Source organism: Anopheles coluzzii, chromosome 3, assembly GCF_943734685.1.
Source record: "Anopheles coluzzii chromosome 3, AcolN3, whole genome shotgun sequence".
NCBI lineage: Eukaryota > Metazoa > Arthropoda > Insecta > Diptera > Culicidae > Anopheles > Anopheles coluzzii.
In genome coordinates this window covers 79005984-79023566 of record NC_064671.1, presented here as the reverse complement: position 1 = coordinate 79023566, position 17583 = coordinate 79005984, and the positions used below count along the sequence as shown (strand labels likewise).

The 17583-nt window shown below is 45.0% G+C and overlaps 1 protein-coding gene and 1 non-coding gene across 2 annotated transcripts in view; one reads left to right on the top strand and one right to left on the bottom strand.

Annotated features, from left to right (window-relative positions):
* Positions 1-17583, top strand: part of LOC120957020 (tyrosine-protein kinase-like otk) — a 70980-nt gene that overhangs the window by 6513 nt on the left and 46884 nt on the right. Inside the window, exons 2-3 of the mRNA XM_040378926.2 lie at positions 2696-2824; positions 2917-3105. Of these exons, the coding sequence (XP_040234860.2) occupies positions 2696-2824; positions 2917-3105 (318 nt within the window). The remainder of the gene's footprint in view (positions 1-2695; positions 2825-2916; positions 3106-17583) is intronic.
* Positions 12057-12183, bottom strand: LOC120960250 (U5 spliceosomal RNA). The gene has a single exon (XR_005752306.2). It is a non-coding gene; the product is annotated as a U5 spliceosomal RNA (small nuclear RNA).

Here is a 17583-nt window from a genome sequence, read left to right as displayed (position 1 = left end):
TCCTTTAATTTACACCTGTTCTCACTTTCCTCTGAATCGTTATCCGGTTGCTATGGATCGCAATCCATGAGAATGGATCGCAATCAACTACGTCTGAATCGTTTTCAGCTACGTTTGGATCGTTTTCAGCTACGTTTGGATCGCTCTCAGCTACCTTTGGATTTTACGTTAGCTCGCGCAAATTTTGTTGCGGCGCATAGTTTATTTAGCGCATAGTGTTCTTCCACATTTTTTCGATTAAATATACTTTAAAAATATATTTTGGGCTTTGCGAGTTGTATTTTTACAATAAAACATCGATTGAAGTGAGTTACTTAGTGTGATTTCGTGAATTTATTATATAATTAATCGTGTTTCGACATGTTTGACGATCCAAACGAAGAAATCATTTATTTTTCCTATTTTTACATGTATTCCTCATTATCTACGAAACAAACGGACGATTTTAGTGAGTGAGATTAGAACTCTTACTTCTATGATTTTTCGAAACAAATCATAATTTTTTTTGTTATAATAGCTCATTTTTTCGATAAAATCATTAGACATACATAAATGCACTTTATAATCAAGCAATCTTTTCTATTTGCGATATTTTGTGTGCGGAAACCATTGGTTAACGGTTTTAAAATGACATAAAGTCCCTCAACTATGGCGACCCCCCGAAGGCGCTTTTCCACCACCTGATATTTTTAATCCACCTTGAACAAAAAGAAAACAACAATATTTGATGCGACGAAGGCCTGTCAATCCAAGAAAACACCGACCCTAGACCCCTGGCCTGGGTTTATTTGGCAAACAACCGTAGTCGACTCCGATCCGACTTCGACAATCTTGGAACCGACTCCTGAAGGTCAACATTATCCGGAGTCGTTCGAAATCGTCGGGAACCGTCCGGAATCGCCCGGATTCGCCTGGAATTGCTAGGAATCGGCCTGGAGTTGTGTTTTTTTGTCTTTTACTCTGCGCGTGCACTTCGCATACAGGCCTTTGTTTTGAAGGCAGAATCCGGTAGACTCCGAACGATTCTGAACAACTCCGAATGACTCCAACTCCAAACGACTCCTACTACGGACGGCTCCGGACGGCTCCGGACGACTCCGGACGACTCCGGACGACTCCGGACGACTCCGGACGACTCCGGACGACTCCGGACGACTCCGGACGACTCCGGACGACTCCGGACGACTCCGGACGACTCCGGACGACTCCGGTCGACTCTGGGCGGCTCCGGACGACTCCAGACGACTCCGGACGACTCCGGAAGACTCCGGTCGACTCCAGACGACTCGGAACGATTCTGGACAACTTCAACTCCGGAAGACTCCGACTCCGGGCGGAATTAATGGTTCCCATTTTGCCAGAGTCGGAATTGGACTAACAATAGTTGGAGTCGGATTAACCTTATGGTGTATATTAAATTTCCTTCGAAATCAACGAAAATCAATAGAATAGAATAGCAAAGGATGCGAAGTCAAAAGCGTAGAATATAATAGAATATTAGAATATAAAAGTTATTTCAATATGTTTGCCAATAAAATAAACAAAATCTTCCAAACACCTCTACTATTACACCACAGTACATTAAATCCTGGCAAAGCAAATTTAAAATAACATTATGCCGAAAAGTTAGGTACTGCATAAAGTACACTTTATCTTCACACTGCCAATCGTTATTCTAGCCTCCACCCGAAAGCTCTATTCACCGTTTAACGGCGCAACGGTGTGACAACATAATTTTCCTCTCAAAAGCATATCAAAATTCATGTGCACATGGTAGGGGCCCATAGAACGGGGACCAACACCAGCAACCAGCACCGTTGCACCCTTTTTACGTACGCAGAGTGTGACTTCGGCGTAGTATTTTGCGGAAGTAGAAAATCGAATTCCATAAAATCCCCATCGGAAACAGCCGGAGCTGGGAACAGCGATGACGTGAGCCGGGACGCCATGTCGCCGTCGTCGTCATCATCGTCCTTGTCGCTTATCTAGAATCTCCCCCGAAAGAATCAGTTCAAACCCGCTCAAACCTTTCGCCGTTTGCCTGCTGACTAAGGAACCAATCACTTCCCAGCTATGCTGTCAGCCGCTGTTGGTTCCAGCGAAAAACAGGAAAAAAACGCCCGGGATCGTCCGCTCTGCTGGTAGCGGAACTAAAGCGAAACCATTTTCCCCGCCCCTGACCCCGGTGCACGATAGGCAATCTCTCTCGTGGGGCAGTTACGGTGCCAACCACTGTCACACCTGAACACCTTCGCTTGGGTTGAGTTTGATGACAGTAGTTTCACGTGCCGATAGAAAATCGTTTAACATTTTTATCGATACGAGCAACGGGCGAGGGGTGGAGAGTGCCCTGTGTGACATGGCTTCCGGTTTGCCGCACCCGATGGAAGCAACTCTGGAGCAAGAAGAATTTCCAAAATTTGAACCAAGAAAAAAAAAAGAAAGGTTAGATTAGAAGTTTGTTACCGAAGAACACACAACACCATGTCCTGCCAACCAAGTCCTACCGGCATTGGCTGGTAGTGCTCTAGAGTAGAACCTAAGGCGCTAAGAGCTACTGATAGACTTGCCTTGTTCTGTTCTGTTCCTTCTATTGGCACTCCCCGTTTGAGTATTTTTTCCCTCGCATTAGTTTCTATTCCTGCCTTATCAAAACCAGCGACACTCATACGTTTCTCGTTTCTTCCACCCACAGATACGGTTCGGTGCGAGTTCCAGTTCACCGTGACACCCGAGAGCCGGCAGGTGTTCGAAGGGGAACCGGTCACATTCGAGTGCCGGGCAATGTTTGACGATGAGATCGATTTTTCGTGGACCAGAAACGGTAAGCCCGCTAGTCGTCCAGAGAACATATTTTGTGTGCTTCCCACCGCCCCCAGCTCCAAGTTGCCAATAATTAACCGCCCCATTTCACAGGCATTCCCGTTCCGGCTAAACACGAGCGGCTAAGTTTCGCCACACCGCAACGCATTTACCAGAGCGGTTCCAATCTGCATATCCGTGCCGTCAACGGGACGCTTGATCGGGGCGACTACGTGTGTTTGGCAACGGCGCGAGCATCCGGAGCCCGGGTGGCATCTCCCGCCGCTACGCTGGACGTTATCGGTAAGTCAGACCGACCTTCGGGCAGTGGAGCATACAGCAAATTTTGCATACACAGTGTCTATGCCGTCGCCCTATCACAAAAATCACAAATATATGTACACCTCAGGACAGCACAGGAACCCAGCGAGCGAGCGATCTGGGATGACTTTCCGCTCCAAAAACTCCACAGAAAGCTCCCCAGCTGCCTGCCAGCATGAGAATAAAGGCGGAAAGAATAAAATGTCCCAAACCGTCGGGCACCCCACGGGGACACAGGGTCACGTGCTGGTCAAAATTATTACTCTATTAGTTGGAGCCGTACATTACCGAGATACACCGAACTCGAAATTAGATACAATCGGCATTGGACACAGAATTTAATGCCTCGTACCAAAAAAAAAGCAGCCCATAATTTGAACCTGTCCCTATTTCCCGAGGATCCAGTCCAGCAAACACAAGCATACGTACGTGGGCAGAGATGGTGAAAAATATTAGATTTAATTAATCCCACCCTAGAGGCATTAGAGATTCCCAACGATGGGAGCTTTCGTGTTGTTCCCTGTTTTCGGCTCACACTCTTTTTTGCCCACGGAGCCTGTGTGCAGGGTTCCAGGGATACGCATTAATTCATCGTGTGCGTGCGTGCTGTGTTGGAGTAGACATTCAAGGGAGCGTTGAACATGTGTGTTCTGCGAGATCTTTCAAACCCGCGCAAATGGGAAAGTGTGATACCCGGGCAAGGTTTTGGATGGTCTGTTTTGACCTAGATATTAACACTTGCACCAGAGGCTGTCCCGTGGGATTTTGGCAGCGAATGGGTTGTGTGTGTTAATTTTTCGCCCATACACGCCCACACATGATTGTACAATCTGTTCCCGAGGTTTCGCGGTTCGTAGACATCGGTGTTACTCGAATATCCGTTAAAGTCAGATATGATGATAATGATAAGTCTCGCCTCTTACCCTAACACAGGTTAGAAAAGGACGGAAGTATCTTATTTTACTCTACTAGGTGTAATGAACCACATGATACACACACACCCAAGACGAACAAAATAGTTTCGTTAAGCAATTTTCAGCCAAAATGCATTCAAAGTATGAACAATGTTGAAGAAGTTTTGTTGATTTAGCCCACTGGTGACAGTTTTTGGATCAAATAGATACAATTCGCTTTAAAGAATTATGAACTTTGAAAGATTGTATAAAACTCCGCATCTGTAGTCAAGAACCTCGGTAGTATGCTTTACTTAGACTGCTGCAAAAGACCCTAGAAGCAGTTATTATTTGTTTCGAGCTCCAACTCCAACAAGGTGTGACTGATACGCTGGAACGCTTGTTGGGAATGATACATCTACATGATGTACACGTTGGAATTACGCTTCTCAAATCAGCAAATTATAACATTTGCAGACATCAGCAGCAGAGCAGACAACAGAACTTCAGAGAGGGAGAAAAACACAATGTCTGCATTCGTTTCCACCAGGCAAGATGCATAATTAACACGATTAAACAGGAATTAATATTTCATCCAGCGTGTTACATCTGCTGCCGGAATGGAGTGTGTTTATGCTCTCTTCTCTACCCAATGTTTTGAAACGGAGATAATAAAATATTCTTCGCCCTTGCTGGTGGCGATAAGCCCGGTGTTTGAAGTTGTTTCATTTTTAAACAGCGTACAAAGCGTGACGAGCCAGTTGGAGTTTTTTTTTATTGTAATCAAAATAATAGGATCGTCTCGAAGCGCCAACTTCCTATGGAGAAGTTACTGGAATCACAAAATCAATCATTTAATGAATACTATTTTTACCTCTCTGTGTGTGTGTGCTGTTTTTATGTATTTTGCTGTAAAGAGAAATGAGAAAATCTTTGCCGACGACTGAATGTGTGTACGACTAATCCTGTTTAACGAGTCCTCCCGTCTACTCCCTTTGTATCGTACGGTTTTGTCTGGTGCCATAAACTCAAAACGGTCCCCCTCGTTGCAAAGGGCGAACTGTTTTAAATGGTCATAAAAAACCGAGACTCCAAGCAAAGCAAGTTGCCCTAAGCGAGAGAGCAAGAGCCTGGTGTTTGTCCAAACGCGTGGTACGCGGGCGTACAGGAAAATGTAATCAAGCCAGAACACATAACCTGGCCCGATTTGAATGGCCGGTCGGGATGCATTTCAATTCAATCCTTCAGGACTCGGAGGGGTCGTTCTCGGCGGCTGCTCGGCCTGTGGGAAAGGTACGCAAACCAGGAGTAGCAATCATTGTCTTTAGTACTGTAGCTGCTTTTCCGTTGTTCAGCGTTCTTTGAGGGAAGGAAGGAATCGTTTCTTCCACTGTGCGTTTGCGTATAATGACGTGGCAGTGGAGAAAAAACACGACCCGGTGACTAATCCAGACTACCGAGCAGTTGCAGGGCAATTCTTTCGAAGAAGGGAACCGCGGTGCTGTACGCAGCACAGCAGCCGCTTCTGTTATACGCCGAACGACGCGCAAAGCAGGGAATTCATTTGCAGGGGTGGGCAAGAGCCATAAAATTTTATAGCTCATCCTGGTATGCTACTGCTGCTTCCGCTAGGTTAGGGACCGAGCACGACGACGGCGACGACGACGACGCTGAACGAATGAAACTTCTTGGTGCGCTTGTAGTGGTGATGCAGAGCCAGCAGGGACTTTCTTTTCGTTTTGGAAATAGCGTACTATCGTTGCAGTGTAGTGGTGTGATAGTGGTGGTGCACCGAAGCGTCTCCTGAGCGTCGCGTTAGTAGCCGATTTGCTGAGTAGCAGTTGTCTCTGTTCCAACGACCCCTTAGTATGACGATGCCTTGATGGTTGCTTGCACTGCTTTTGCACTAGCCCTTGCTCAGGTGGCATACCGGTGGCAAGTTTGCTACTTGCCGTCCCATTATGCCGAAGCATCCGAGCAGCCATCCCCACCGGATGCTTACCGGAGCTTGCGGAGGGAACTTTTGTTTTAGTTTCAGTGCAGTACTTTGTGTGGGGAAAGAGATTCGAGACCGAGGTACGGAGTGGAAAAAGATTTGCCTGTCGTTTCCTTTGTTCATCCTCGGGAGAAATTTCTGGATGGAAAAGTCTCGGTGACATTTACGATGCTGGAGAAGATATGAAAACTCGTTATGAGCCCTGATTGTTCGGTGTCTTGTTGATGACACGACTGGCCCTGGCAGTTTGGTAATAGGCTAAGCCTAATATGCACAAGGATATAAGCGAGATAACTAAATCAGGAAGAATTGTGATAAAACTCTAAACATTAAAGTTATTGGAAGTAACAATATTTACATAAAAAAACTGTGAGGAATACAATAAAACATACATACTTTCTGCTGCTAAATAATTTTCATTTTGAAGTGGTAATAATTTATGGGTAAGTTAATTCCTCCTCTTTCGTCTCTTGTTTTAACCAATATTTCTTTACGTTCATCAAAACAAACTAACGAAAACTGTGAGAGTAATTCTTTGAGGGTGTAGCTTTCATAGTTGAGGCATGTCTGCTGATGTTGATTCCATGCTTTAACTGTTCATTTACATCCTGTAAAACAAATTGGAAAGCACCTCATAATGTAATACCTATTTCAAGCAACTTATCCACTCACTGTCACCGTATCATATCCCATGTGCACTGCATGTGCATAATGCCGCAGTACGCATCTGTGCACAGTGCCGAGAGTCAGCGTCCGAGTAAACATATTTATTTCAACATTAGCATTAACGACCACCAGGCCACCTTTCTACTATATGGAGAGAGGGATAGACTAGCCAGAGAGAGAGAGAGAGAGAAAGAATGTCGACAGAAAATTCGAACTGAATGCATTTCTGATAAGAGCTCGCTACACAGCGTGTTCGTTAGATATATAAAAGCCACAGCTCGTTCCTGATGGGTAGCGCTAGCTGCTGATGATGATGATAATGATGATGGCGATGGTAACGAAACTGACGAAGGGGTCGTTGTGTTCGTCTGCGGTGATGACGACCTGTGCCCATAAAACCGTATGGCAATCGCTGTATCGCGCTTCCTCGTGCATCTCTACACCCGGGTAATATCACACCAGCGTGAAATTGTTGGAAAATTAACTAGCTCGTGTGTGAACAAAGTGCCCCAGTTGCTTGTTTCATTTTTTTGTTGTAATTTTTGAAATAATAAAACGTGACTTTATGTATATAAAATGTGATGCAACGTTTCATTTTGCTTGTGTTGAATTCATATTATACCGCCAAACGACTACAACCGAGTAACCGAGAAACACACTTGAGGCGAAAAATTTTGCCAAGTCTTGGTATTTTTTTCGTTATCCTCTGAGTGCACGAGCAAGCTTCTCCACTCAGTTTTCCGGCAGCGTTTAATCCATTTATCAAAGCAAACCATAATTCAAAGCGCAAGGAACTGGGAATAACAAAAAAAACCCACGGAAGGCAAAGAAGCATCCCACCGGAACGATGAAAAGCTCGTATAATGCGCCGAACCACGTTTTTTGGAGTCGACCAAAATGTTCCAAAATCCATCCACCGGGCAATGTGATGGCGTTCCCGGCAGTGTGTTCCTTCAATGTGTTCAATTTTGTGGCTCAGTCTTTTTTAAGCCATCTTTGAGCATGAATTTATCCTCACCATCGTGGTAATGAATCAAATTTACATTACACCGGAAAGTGGTGTGAAAAATTTGCATTCCTGTGCCGGCAAAGGTGCCGATGAAGTGGAAGTGTAATGAAAGATCCTTTAAAGAACTCTCCTAATTTGTTTTTTTTTGTGTGTGTATCCGGGAAAGCTTCTTGATGGTGCCTCATTGTGCGAAGCAAGCACGTAAAGCTTTACCTGCTTCCAAGATTAATCTGCTCATATTACGGCGAAAATTACGGCAAAGCCTGTCATCACATCCCTTTTTATCGGCACTCCTTCACATCGCCGCAGAAAGGGGGTCCTGCCCGGCTCGGCTCTGTTTGATTGACGCGTAAAGCAAATAAATACACACAAGCACAAACATGATCCTACTTATTTTATCCTGCCGGTATAGCGTCCTGTCGAGCAGTAGCGCAAGCGAGCGACCGAACGAACGAACGGTTGCTCATAATTTCATTACATCGTGCGGCGGCTTATCGTTTGTTACCGGGGCATACAAACAGATCCACTTTACTGCGAAACTCTCCGAATGCTACTAAATACTCCAAAAACTTCTGGAGAGCATGGGGTTTGCCGGTGGTTTCTACTCGTGATCCCTAGCCCTAGTACACACAAATGCACACACACACACACACGCCGAAACAACGGTGACGATGATGACGAACAAGTGGGTATACAGTTCAAGTGGTCTCTCGAGTCTGGAGTGGCTCGATGTAAGCGACATAGCTACGCAAGCTTCCGTATTTTGCCGGTTTGGCGAGACGAGACGACAAACATATACACACAGCTACACACACACAAACACACCCAACCGTACACAAAATGGCAACAAAACTTCCTTCCTGTGTTCCAACCTCAACTCCTTTTCCGCAGCGGGGCGTTTGAGCGCGGCTTGGATTCCTTTTACTGCCAGCAGCGCACGCTTCGATGCACCGTTTCGAGTCCGCACACGGGGTTTGCCGTTCGGCTGGAATCAATGAGACGACGTCCTATCAAAGAGAGCTCTCGCACGGTGGCTTGCACCCCATCGGCTCGGTATCGTTCTAGGACGCGTTCCGTCCGTTCAGGTTCTGCTCCGGGGCCTAAATCTAAAACTGAAACAGCAAAGGGAACCATCCGCAGCAATAAAAACTGAAATCCGTCGTAAAGTACGTAATTTACGATTACGCCAACTTACGCGCCAGAGACCCTCGCTGTCCCGTCCCGTCGGTAGTGCGAAGTAGTTTAGCCCTGTGCGATGCAAACCCCATACGACAAACACGTCGGTCAGCACACCGATACGTGATATCATGATAGGGACGTTTCAGCCAGTTCGTCACAGACAGGACACAGACACACACGGGAGACACAGGACTGTGGCATTGCATCCAGAGTCGAGCATACATATTCCCCTTTTTATTTTCCCAACACGCGTGCCCCTTTTCCCCGTTTGCGTAAAGCGATAATAATGGACAAAATTTATGACACCGTCGCCGAAAGAATTGACGAGAGAGTCGGTAAAAGCGGGACACATGCCAGTGAGACAAGAAGAAAAAACAAATTAAACGCACCCCTTATAATATCTATATGCAAGAGCAACTATCGTTCCTCCATTATTTTGGCACCTATTTGGATTTTTTCCCCAAGGGAGGAGTGTCCTTCCTGCGACATTTAGTGGAATCTACCATCACAAGGGAGATGGTGTAACGATGGTCAGAACTACATACAACCTGGGCAATGTTTTACAAGTTGCATCCAAGGAGCTAGCTGCTTTATAGAACCTTGTGTTACCCTTTTCTTCCTTGAACTTGAGAGTTTTTACTTAAAAAGGCTTTTGAATGTTGAGCAGAGTGCTTAAGAAATTCTTGATGCGATTTCCAATCCATCTTGTAATTACAGTCAACTGACGGCTCCATTTCAAAAGCCACATCTAAAGCATTGTTGAGCGGAAGGGTAACTCCTGAACAACTTCTTCAGAATGCATCGATGCAGTCGGCTCCGACTTCAACATGCAAGCCAAGTGTACGTTTGATCTCGTCCACCGGTATGTTGTTTATTCACTTTGGTCGAGAGTCTTCAATGCTTTCAAACTTCATAGCTCTGGGCAGATTTTGTATGAAGTCGTCGTCGCCCCGCGTCGGAAGAAATAATAAACAAACCGAACCGTTCGTAGCAGCTCCACACAGCTGAAAATGCTTGACGGGATTGGTGCAAGGGCAGCTGAAGATTACGATCGTTTGTATGTAGATTTTTTCTTCCAACATACATACACACACATACATATCAGCTTAACTTAGTTGCCCGCTTGCGCTTATGATAGGAGAAATGTCGAAGGGTCGATGTTGTCGGATCAGATTAGTTTCACCTCGCTGGGGCGCATGAAGAAGCGGTGCCGGGGCGTGCGGTGCCGGGGCGTGCGGCGGCGACAACTTGGGTGTTATTTTCTGGGAGCTTACAACTCTCCCAACTCCAGGCCCAGTTCCGCGCTTCGGTTTTCTTCAATTTAGTGTAAATAAAACGCAGTGATAAACGCGCGCGTGAAGAAAAGATGTTCCTCCTGGGAACCTTTGCGAGGAGTTCCGAAAACTATCATGCCCGAGGAAGCAAGTCGTCAGATGTTGGGAACGTAAGCGGAAAGCCTGCTCGGACGGGAACTTTGTTTACCAGCTCGGCGTGGAGTAAATAAATTCTAAAACAAACGGTTCCCGCTCCCCTTAAAAAAGCCCAAACCTTTCAAAAGTCGCCCGTTTGAAGTCGATCGGTTGATGTGTGTGCCTTTCAAAATGCATACCTCCGTGGCCCTTTCGATCGGCCCACAGCTCGGTAGCATCGCTGTACTCAAATTTCGTTCTATAAAACAAACACCGCAACAACAACAAGATCGAGCCCGAGCCGAGAACCGCAACCAAACAGGAACGCCGGCGGACCTGCGCAGGCTTCTGACCCCGGGGTTGGTCGGTAGACTCTGATACGGGCGTGGGGTTGTGCGGTGCGAAACCAGTAAGCCATATATGGCATACAGAATGTTTCTTTGCGTCTGTTGGCGTCTGTTTGCGAATGGGAAGAAGCAGGTCCGAAGATTAGTTCTCATGGCCGGTGGCACACACACAAACATGCGTATGAACAGAGAGACTGCTGCTCGCTCAGCGACTTCTACGGTCGGGAAACCCGAGAGGCTAAGCTGGCTGGCTGGGCCACCGGGCCGCTTTGATGTCTAGCGGCGCGACCCCCAGAAGCAGAATGGTAATAAAATGAGATGAGTATACGTACGATTGGGAAGAATTTATTGAGAATAAAATTAACGACTACCGGACGTAAAGTGAGGTGCTGCTGCTGCTGCTCGGGTGGGCTCAGGGCGGGCGCGATGTATTACGAGGGGATGGGGGCAGCCTGTATCTTTGCGCTCGCTGTTTTGTGAGATGTGTTTCGTTTTCTCACTCGAATGAATCAGAAACGAATTTGCGGCGGAAGGTAGGCAATGCTCAGCTAATCACTGCTTAATTGTTACGAGCGCGATGGGGCTGCATTAGAAGAACGGGATAGAATAATGACATTTTCTAATCGGAAATGATAACAACAGCATCAAGGAAAGGCAAGTGGTAGACTGTATCACAGTGCAGGCCAATAGAAATTAAATTGTTGTAAAATAGAATGCCCTTAAAAGTTAGGATGTACAAATTAAGGCAGTTATGTAGATTAAATTTCATTTAAGTAATTATATCAGACATTCCAAACCGAACTCGTAATATTACAATTAAACTAAAGTTCTGTTCCACTTTGATAGTGTTCTAATTTACAAACTGATCCTTGTACCCACCAGAACAGAATATTTTCATATTTATTAAAGTCTATTGTGTCCCTTTTAGAGGCTAAGTTAGACCTTGATTGACCACAGTTTTGTTATGTTTGTTTGATACATTATAGAGACGTTGAGTATTTGAGACTGCACTGGTCTATATGGCCACAGTTAAAGAAGTTTAAATCCAAATAGCTTTATTATAACTGTCCTATGTAAGAATTTTCGCTGATTTTTCGCTCAACTTTGGGTAAACTAAAATTACATACCAAAGCGACAAATATTTTGACATTCGATGTGTTCAGTATAAAAATATATTAAATCGTTGCAAGGCCTTACCGATTTTAAAACGCATTTTATTCTATAATCTAAAATTACTAGGAACGTACATCCCTACCATGATGATTATTAGGTGATTATCATCCCTTCTAGATATTAGTACTAGGTTTCAATTCAAACATGACTGTAAAAGAGTTACACGTTTGTAAATGCATTATTATATTTCAACATATTAAAGATTAGTATAAAGCATTTACCGATATATATTAATTTGTGTTTGCTTAAGTTCAGGTGTCCCGACCTCCACGAGGGAAGCCAGGACTGGACAAAAATTCACTTTAGACTCATTAGAGTATCCCTCTCCACGGAAATCTTTAGTAAAAGGCGAAAGATTTATTCGACTACTGAAGAGAGATCAGAGTAAATTCTAACCACAACTAACGCTCTGACCCTACCCAACCACGACTCGTTGCTGTAGCGATGCATAAGTATGCTCCCTTCAAATGGCACGCAGCACAAGCAAACCCCGTACGTAACTCGCTACTAACGCCAGACGGCAAACAAATAGAGAGCCAGAGCGACCGCGAGCACGCGTACGATCTGCTCAGAGCGAACGCATATGCCATGTGCTTCGCCGAGCGTGAACCGCACAACACACAATGGTAGCGCGTGACCCGACTCAACTGCTGTTCGAGAGAGGAACTGTTGTAGAGTTCCTTTTCCCTTCTATTGCCCTGCTCTAATATTCGCACAAGCCGTCTGCTGTGATAATACATTCGGAAGGGCGCCGTACGGATAGGAAAGACACCAATGGGCGGTTTTCTCCTACTCACTGTGTGACATGTTTTTGACAGTCATTGCCATCGTGATTTGTTTGAGCAATTTTTCGGCTCTAGTTCGAGACAGCCGCCCCGGCACGTTGATAAATTGAAATATGAAGTCTATCAACAGGCGGAGCACAGGTTAAGACGACAGGCACGGTAAGCCACATTGCCGGGGCAAGGATGACAAGGTGGAAAAAAGTGGCTGATGTTTACATTAGATGTGCGTAGATTAGAGATGTTGCTGTCAAGGGATAATTTGTTCACAATTAGTGTTAATTTTAACGAGTTGTTTTAACAAGCTTAACTAGAGTGTAAGTGAATATATTAAAAGAGAAATGGCGTTCAGGGTGTGTGTTTGAGCGTTGATAAGGAATTTTTCATTAAGTTCAAAGTTTTTCCATATACGGAGGAAGTAAAAACAATCCTGTTCACACAGCATTTTGTAGCAGAAACGGTACCACCATTCAGTTGTAAAAAAACGAAGATGAAGCGACGCGTGGAATTTCGCATGTTTAAGGATCCTTCTTCTGCCGGGCGAGGAAACTGTACTACTACAGTTCGCCCGTTCATCGCGAAACACGATCACAAGAAACACGGGAATACACGCTTTATGTTTCAGATTGTTTTTTTTTTATTATGATTCTGTCCTACACCATCGGTCCCATCTGCTGGTCCTGGCAAAGCACCACAAGTCCACCATTGCCTTGCATAATAATTGCCAGCGCTGGGACGAGCGACCGTGTGCGCTCTATGAAACGGTCGTCTCCTGCAGACGACGACGCGTACTTTGCACACACACACTGTCCGGAGAAGGGCAACGGAGGAAAAGGCCACCGCGAGTGGCTCTTGGAGTGCAATTCTTAGTTTTATGCCAGGCGAAGTTTCCCAGCTTTTCTCTACCAGACTCGATGGATTTCGTGGCGAGACGTGGCGAGCAACGCTGAATGGCTACAGCAATTGCTTTGCATAGGAAAAACTATGCGGGTTGCCTTCTAGGCCTTCGAGGCTTGCGGTTTCAATATTGGATACCGTTGCGCGCGGGGTCTTGGCTGCCGCGGGACATTCGGTGGTATTTTCATTTTCTTCGCCCGCACCACGTCCAACGTTGCTGCCACCACCGTCATTCTGTACACGCTGTTCTTCCGCACGATGAAGCTTTTCTTCAAAGGATTTTAATTTATTTTACTATTTTTTTATGCTCTTTCTCTCTCTCGCTATTCTCATTCCCGTTTTATTTCGTGTTTCGTCCTCGTTGTTGCTTGCTAGTTGGGCTATGTGGCTCGGTGCTGGTTCCTTGGGCACTCGCAATAATGCCATTGAATGATGAACGGCGCTAAGTGGCATTTAAAGCGCGGGTTTTGTTTTATTTCGCTCGCTCGGTTTGCTGCTCGGTTGCGGACTGACTGGCTATAAATTGTCTGTTTTGAGGACTCTCCATTGAGGTTGAATTGTTTTTAATCAAATAGAGAACGTTTAAAGGTACCAAGGAGTATAATGTCTGTAGCAGGTTGTTATGCAAGGTTATACAAAAGCATTGAAATTGGAATGATTAAGAAAGGGACAGCGTGGTCTTTCATTGGCTGAAGAAGCTGTGAAGGTTGTGAATGTTTATAGCAGTCGAGAGGAGTTCATTTACCCATCTAGATGAATAACTTGTTAGACGAGCCTGATATTTAGGATGAAGGATACAAAAAGACGGCAATATAAAGAAGTGGTCCTTAGACTCATTAATGTCCTAACATAACGCTGTTAAAATGCAAAGTTAATGCGCGTTCAAGACACCAAATAGATCACATAGAAGCTCTTGAAACACCCAACATAATTCCAAGGATTGCCCCTAGGGTCTCAACATGACTTCCAAAACTGCCCTTGATTCCAACAATTCTTCCACAGCTTCTCTGCCTGCTTCAGACAATTCAATCAACCGAGATTAGCACCAAACCAAAGCAAACAACTTGTTCGTGCTGCTCTGACTGCCATCTGCCGTCAATCCGTTTCATCACTCTCTACATTAGTCATCACCGCAACCCCATCCGGCAATCCACCACCACCGGGTTTGCACAATTGAAACCGAAACAAGCCCGAAAAGCCCGAACGTAATGTGATACCCGTGGTGTTGCTGCTGTTCCCCCTTTTGGCGCACGTGAAGGTTGTGTGCCATGTTCTTGCCACTTTTTAGCGTGTTAATCGAAGCGAATCAACGCGCTCGGGCTCGTTCTACAAGAAATGCCCCGGTTAGAGAAATACGAATATGCGTGCGTGTTTGTATGGGTGTGTGTGAGTGTGGTGCTTCATTTTCTAAATAAGCGAACCCGAGCAGCTCGGCCTACAGTCAAAATCATTGCATGTGAAGAGAACGTAAAAAATAACAACAGCTTGCCTCGGTTAGGTTAACCCCTTTTTAACATGCCACACGAAGGCGCAACCGGCAAACCTACCCTCCCTCCTACTACGCGTGGGATGGATGGATTACGCTCAAAAACGCTGTGTACCATCAAGGGAGCAGCGGAAAGGCAGGAATTTAATGAAACATAACCATCGGGTTAGGGTGGAAAACAGGCGAATTGATTAACCTCGCTTCGGGCTGCGGGCTTTGCTAAGCGGGAAACTCCTGCATTTGAATCGTTCCCGTGGCGCGCGGGAGGATAGTAGTAGTCCCTGGCTACGTCATTGGTACGATTTGCATGTAGAGGGTATGCAATATTCTGTATCCTTTCAGCCGGACCCCGGGGTGCTTCCGGCCAGTACAGAGAAACACAAAACGCTGCCCGGCTTATCAGTCAGTTGGGATTTACAAAAAAACTGCTGCGGGGATTTATCTTGTATTGTATGTATCATCACAGCAATGCCGGAGAGAAGAAATGCACCCGAATATTTGCGATAATCCATTTCCCACATCTTCTCTTGCTGACTCGGGATTGGCCGAGCGTATTGTGTGCGTAATTGTACGCTTCCCTCGAAGGGACGCGTGTTCAGTGTTCAGGCACCGATCTCGTCGTAACTAGGACCGTGTTAGGGCGGAAGTTCTGCTTGCTTCGGAAAACAGAGGGGAAAGACTCTGGAAACCGTGTTGGCCGTGTTTGTTGTTTCCTTGTCAAAACGGTCGTCATGTTGCTGCGTGTGTCTTACGGGTTTTGCGATGAACGTGTTGTAGTGGAGGGTGTGTAGCACGGTGGTAGGTTAAATGGTCAGTTGTTAGCGTCGTGTCCTATTATGGAAGTAGGCTGTCAAAACTCATTTAAAGGGAAAGCTACCGCTAATGAACATTTCGAACACAACACAACACCTTACCCCAAAACAGAGTCCCCCAAAGGGTGTGTCGTGTGTTGCATGTTTCGAAGTGAGAATCTACTGCGGAAGAAGTTTAATAAGAACGATTTAGAAGCGGAAGAAAGGTGTTAAGGAAACATGTACTATTCTAATGTTATTGTTGGGATCTTGGTTTAAGTGGGTGAAGTATAGTAGGACGCCCTTTTTGCTGCAATTGGTTGAGTGGTATTATTTTCACGTGACGTGTGCGATGAATTTGTCCAAAGTTTGAAAATGGTAGCGGGGATTCAGATTAGCTGTGTGGAAATGAAAAATCCACCACACAGTTTGAAGTCCAAGGAACGTCACGTACTTTTGTTTAATGTATGAGCAAAAAGAACGAAATGGGTTACTCTATGATATTATTTGGATAATATTGTAACTGAGTTGTTAGAGATAATCAAAACTATTATTAATGACTATAAATGCCATTAATCTAAAAATTTTGGGAAAAAATGAGAAACTTGAATCGTTTCAATACGTTAAACACAAAAATTACAAAATGCTTGGGTTGTTGCAATGTCGGACAATTCTGTGTAATGATAGTTCAAGGTTCCTTTACTTAGGTATTCCAATGGAAAATTCAACATTTAAACTTAAAAACAGCTTTACTATTACCTTAGTTTCCTTAGCGATCATCATTCAAACCTGTTCCAACAAACTACAAAATACCCTGCCGGATATGTCCTTTGCTATTGCTGAATTTCTACATGGTAGGACCACTTATATTTTTGGAACATCTTTTCCAAAGATAACGTATCAAAAATGTACACGTTGATCGAATAAATTGAGTAGTTTAGCCTCATGGAATTCGGAAAAGCAATCCAACTTTAATCTTCAACAAAATGCGGACACAAAGCTCCTTCAATCCTTGGAAAAGTTGAACATCTCTTCGGATAATTCGGAAACTACACACACACATACACAAGAACGTTATTATACCCACAAGAAGACGAATATAACGATGAAAAAGTCCATCAAAAGAAACGATATCTTTGTGCTACTTTTTTGCCACACTTTACAAACATGTCCAACCCATCTCAAACCACTTTCAATGCATTACAGATGCATCATTATCCGTCCACCCGAAGGCGATTTGTCAGTAGAGAACTCCTCTTCCATCACAAGAGTACCCCCCCGCTTGGGGACAAATTCTCACAAATTTGAATTCCCAATTCATCGTCCAAACACGACTGTTGAATCGATGGGTCTACCATAAACACGAGCCGGATAAAACGTATGAGCCTCGTTCATCTTCCTCCGACTCCTGAGTCCCGCGTGCTGTCATCTTGCTCTCGGACCTAACGCTTTGGTCGTCACTTGAACACGTCCCCATGTTGATGCTGCTGTCGGTTATATGTATGTGTGTGTATCTGTTGGTCCATCGCCACAATCTTCTTAAGCATGTGAGAAAAGTTTTGCGCAAACCGATGCCATAAAACCCATACTTCTAACTCAATCTCACCTGCGTTCCCTCCAGCAGCAACAAAAAAAAAAAACGCTCGGTGTGTCACGTGGTCGGAAACATTCGCTGCTTCTGACTGTGAAGCTTTATGAAGTTTTTCGTATGGGAATCATGTTTCAAATAGTGTGCAGAAAAGAAAAATTATCTTGCACCCACACTCTACTCTCTCTGGCCCCCCGTCTGGTCTGTCTTGGTGCCGGCAGTTCGACTATCTCCGAGGAACTAA